This window comes from Opisthorchis viverrini (assembly GCF_000715545.1).
Source record: "Opisthorchis viverrini unplaced genomic scaffold opera_v5_96, whole genome shotgun sequence".
Classification (NCBI taxonomy): Eukaryota; Metazoa; Platyhelminthes; class Trematoda; order Opisthorchiida; family Opisthorchiidae; genus Opisthorchis; species Opisthorchis viverrini.
This window is the reverse complement of record NW_008751749.1, coordinates 1,342,769-1,347,346: the sequence shown is the minus strand read 5'-3', so window position 1 is coordinate 1,347,346 and position 4,578 is coordinate 1,342,769. Positions and strand designations below refer to the sequence as shown.

The following is a 4,578-nucleotide window of genomic DNA, read 5'->3' as shown; positions in this document are numbered from 1 at the left end:
GCTAATTTCGTGCAATTTGGTTTCAAGTAGAACATGAGGTTGACGGAAACCCGGGGACTGCGTCTACCTGATGAGCCCAAAAATGGACGAAACCGGTCGTGGGCTGTCGATGGATTTTCAGCAACCTTATGAGTAGTACATTACAAAGATATTATGCAAAATGTTGTAACTGTGTGTGGTAGCTAGGGCTGATTTCACGTATTCTTTCACGTTGTATAGACTAAGTACTTGAGGAGAAAGATAAGTGAACTCGATAGAGATCAACCATACTGGAGATAAGCTAGTACAGTGAAGAGCGCTGTGGTCCACATGGACACAACACACAGAGAAAGAAACGTTAGTGAAGTACTACTAAAGATAGAATGGTGGGCTGGGACCTAACCTGCCTTACAGAAGCCACGGCACCAGTGTGCTGGCTGTATTATGAAAGGCGCATCCTCTTCTTTCACTAGGGATTCGACCAAACACAGAGAGAGGCGTACTCGTGACAACTAAACTGGGTTTTGTTAGGACCCATGCGTTCCTGGCGCCTCACCCCAATTTTGAACTCAGAGAGCCTCGTGTGATCGGTGATTTGAACATATTGGAGAAGCCTACTGATTTATTTTTAATCGCTTGCTCAGCTCCCGAAGGTGACATCAAAGATTTTCTTTTTCCAAAGCGTTTATTCGAGAGCGTCCTGCAACGCTTGGTACCCGACGTCTTGAACGGCGCATGAAAGTGAGGGACTGGAGGGACCGAACCTTTTCCAAAANGTTTTTATGCCAAAACGCCTAGTGACGTGGAGGTGGGCGTTGAACGATTTTACGAGGCTGTTTTCCTCCAACCGACCAGCTATTTGACACAAGTCAATCATAGTGGTGAAGGCTGAGGGGACCGGCTGGTTTTGTGCAGACTTCTTCACCAGATTACGTGCTACACTGAATAACCATCACCACTTGCCTCTATCAGATGACCCGTTTGATAGGGTAATTGGGGGCAAATGTTTTAAGAGGATTGAATCGGCCGAGATTCGCCTGAAGAATGCAGACGAAGAGAAATAGCTGGAAGGTTCAAACATCAGTGAGCACTACGGTCTGTTCCTGTGCGTCCGAGTGTAGTTTTGTGTCAAGACAGTGCCAGCTAGACTCAACGGATCACGGATGTGATGCTGAAGGATACACACGGTGTTTCCGCCTGTTTGGACGATTTTGTTGCAATGGTTCTAATTCCGACGAACTGTTGTGCGCCTTGATTACGTGCTTCATTGTATTCCAGAGGATGACTTCAGAGTACGACGAGGAAAAGACCCCGCATGTAGCCGATTAGGCACTTTTGGTCCATTGTCGTCGAGCACAGGCGCTAATCAAACCCACAGAACATCGATGTCATTAAGGGCATTTCAGCACCTACGGACGTGAAATCCTTCATGCCCTTCCTCGGGATCCTCGGTGACTACAGCTAGTTTCTGTCTGCCGTGTAAGACTTAACCAGCTACCCACCGAGGACGTCGAAGAAATTTAGTGTTTGATAAGTTTTGGAGCACTACCCGGGTTTGGTGGGAATACCGGATCAGCAAAGCTCCGCACGCCAGTCGACTGACTTCCCCGAAGGGACCTTTTAGCATAATCACATGAAGGGCGGAAACGAGCCAGAGGAGTCAAGCAGTGACTTGCTAGCAAAGTGTGAAAGCCTTTACCAGTAAACTGACTTGCGCTGGTTATTGCCGTCTTCCTAGCTGGGAACCCCGAAGCAGGACACGTCAGTGGTTAGAGGTATTGACAAACATGGCTCACCCGAACTCTTAATAGAGCTCGTGTGTATAAGCCATTGCTTTTAATGAGACATATACAGATGATCCTATATTTACGTGTCAGCTATATCAGCCAGCTTGTCAACTTGTCAGCTGCTTAACTTTTCCTACTCAACACCATGTAGTAGGTGTGAGAGACAAAATGGTCATTTGAACCACGGTCCTATCTGTTTGTACACCATTATCAAGTATCTGAACAGATATGGCCATCTAAGGCTTGCACACAGCATCATAAGTTGTTCTGCGTGAACCTCATGAAGCATTTTTGCGATGATGATAATAATGGGCTACAGCTTGTCATGGTGAGGAAGATGACAACGCGCCTTTGATTGTGTCAAGTTTATGCTAAGCTCCGATTCAGTTCTCGCATGCTCCGATTCGACACTGGAATTTGTGACACTGAATGATTAAAAAAGCGTAGCTTGTGTGATGACTTCGATTGTATTACTATACAGCGACCAGAGAGCCATTACACATGCGGCCAGATCCCTGACACAAGCCAAGCCTGTTTACAGACAGATGGAAAAGGGAGCTTTGACGGCAGTGCTTATTATCAGGTCTTCCATAAAATGCTCTAAAGCCGTCTGCTTGCCGATCCAAAGCCGATCCTCGATTTCTTCGCCAACCTTCTACACCGATGTGCCACTTTGCTTCTTCGATACGGTAATACACAATCGTGTACCAGTTAACAACCCCAGATGGGCCGACACATTATCGCAATCCGAGTGGGGCACAACCAGAGGACACCATGGAAGTAACGATCACCTTGGAGTCGGAGGTTGGCAACCTCCCAGTAACGGCTGGCACGGTTCGCAAGGCTACCGATCGACACCTTGTGCTGCAGCAGGTCATCAACCTTCACTATAGTCAATGGCCGCACGAGGTCCCCGCAGGGGAGACTGAGATCATTTTTAGCCGACGTGAGGCACTATCAATAATCGACAAATTCCTTTCATTTTCATTTGTGTCGCTCCACAGGAGCTGCAGGCGGCTGTGCTGGCACCCAGGAACGAACAGACCGAAGACCCTTGGACTCTTTGATTGGGTCGGTCTCCAAATAACGCCTCGCACTGAGGTGTGGCGATCAAGCCATCTGTGGAGACATATATGGTTGTGGCAGCAGCACGCCGAAAGATGGTATCGATTTCACATAGACTGCATGTTCAGTCGGTAGTCAACACTTTTTTCGTGGTTAATGCCGCAAATTCTTCCAGTACACAGTTCCACAACTCTAGAACTCCGACGATAGTTTGGTCACATTGGAATTCCACAACCTCCTGTGTTTGACAACGCTAGTCAGTTCAGTTTATTGATGTTGGAGGAGTTCTGTCTAAACCGAGCAAAACTAGTGTTACGGTTATTACAGAGAGTCCTTGGAACAGCATCTCTTCTTCTAGAAACCAAAAACCGTGCTCTTCATGATTTAACAGCATCTTTCTTCTAGAAACCAAAAACCGTGCTCTTCATGATTTAAAATTTGCCGGAGACTGAAGAGTATTAGGCACTATGGCGGTGGCTCTGCGGAAAAATGTGACCCCATAAATTCTTGACTGTCTTTTAAGCACCGTTATCCAACCTCCGTAGACGCGTGTATGATTCTGATTTGATGAGCCCAAAGGCCGCAGGGTGACTACATTAGAATAATTGTCCGGTGTGGATAATGAAAAGAACGCAGAACGGTTCCAAGTTTAATCGGGGAATCGGTCTCGGAAACAGGAAATAATCGGTAGATTTATTGCTGAGCAATGTTTCGTTTTTGACACAGGTACTTCGTGAGGCCAAGTGATCGTGTTACGAGGTTGGTCAAGATCTAAGTTCAAAGGATAACCAATCAGTTAGGCCAAGCTAAACCTGTGTTATGTATCGGTCAGTGGGCTTTGTATGTTAGGGTGGAACACCAAGTGTTAAGCCGATGGGAAAACCTACGTGTTTGGGTCCAGCTGAAAGTCTGATTAACGTACTGATCCCTCTTGAACGTAGTTTGCACCTTTTGTCAATCTTTGTGGATGAACTGGTGCTCGCATGAGTCTGTAACCAGAAGCCCTCTTCTTTCGTGTACTTCGATTTGGATGCAGATTCGGTGTCACAACAACCCCTCGATGCCACTTTCCTCATCAGGTGTCTATTCCGTTTGACGAAGAATGGAGTGCGGCAATAAGCAAGATACAAACGGGGAAGACTGAGGGTCCAACGTTGTGAATCGCTGAAATCATCGGTGTACGAAACTGCCAGCCATAACCACCCTAAGGCAGCTACATGGTGTACGAAACAGCCATAACCACCCTAAGGCAGCTACATGGTATGCGCAGATGAAGATGATCGCGATGATGATAATAATGGACTGACGCGCGCGCGGGTCAGAAAGATGACAACGCGCCTTTGATTCTGTCAAGTTTATGCTGAGCTCCGATTCAGTTCTCGCATGCTCCGATTTGTCACTTGAATTTGTGACACTGAATGATTCAATGTGCGTAGCTGGTGTGTTGAATTTGATTGTATTACTATACAGCGATCAGAGAGCCATTACACATGCGGCCAGATCCCTGACACAAGTCAAGCCTGTTTACAGTCAGATGGAAAAGGGAGCTTTGACGGCAGTGCTTATTGTCAGGCGGTCCATAAAAGGTTCTAAAGCCGTCAGCTTACCGAACCAAAGCCGATCCTTGATTTGTTCGCCAACCTTCATCGATGTGCCACTTTGCTTCTTCGACACGGTAATACACAATCATGTACCAGTTAACAGCCCCAGATGGGCTGACACATTGTCGCAATCCGAGTAGGGCACA

At 46.9% G+C, this 4,578-nt stretch overlaps 1 protein-coding gene across 1 annotated transcript in view; it reads right to left on the bottom strand.

The window, feature by feature from the left end:
- Window positions 1-4,478, bottom strand: part of T265_05145 (hypothetical protein) — a gene marked incomplete at both ends in the record, with an annotated part of 24,948 nt that extends 20,470 nt beyond the window's left edge. The window contains one exon of the mRNA XM_009170069.1: window positions 4,439-4,478. Within this exon, the coding sequence (XP_009168333.1) occupies window positions 4,439-4,478 (40 nt within the window). The remainder of the gene's footprint in view (window positions 1-4,438) is intronic.
- Window positions 4,479-4,578: the final 100 nt, after the last annotated feature.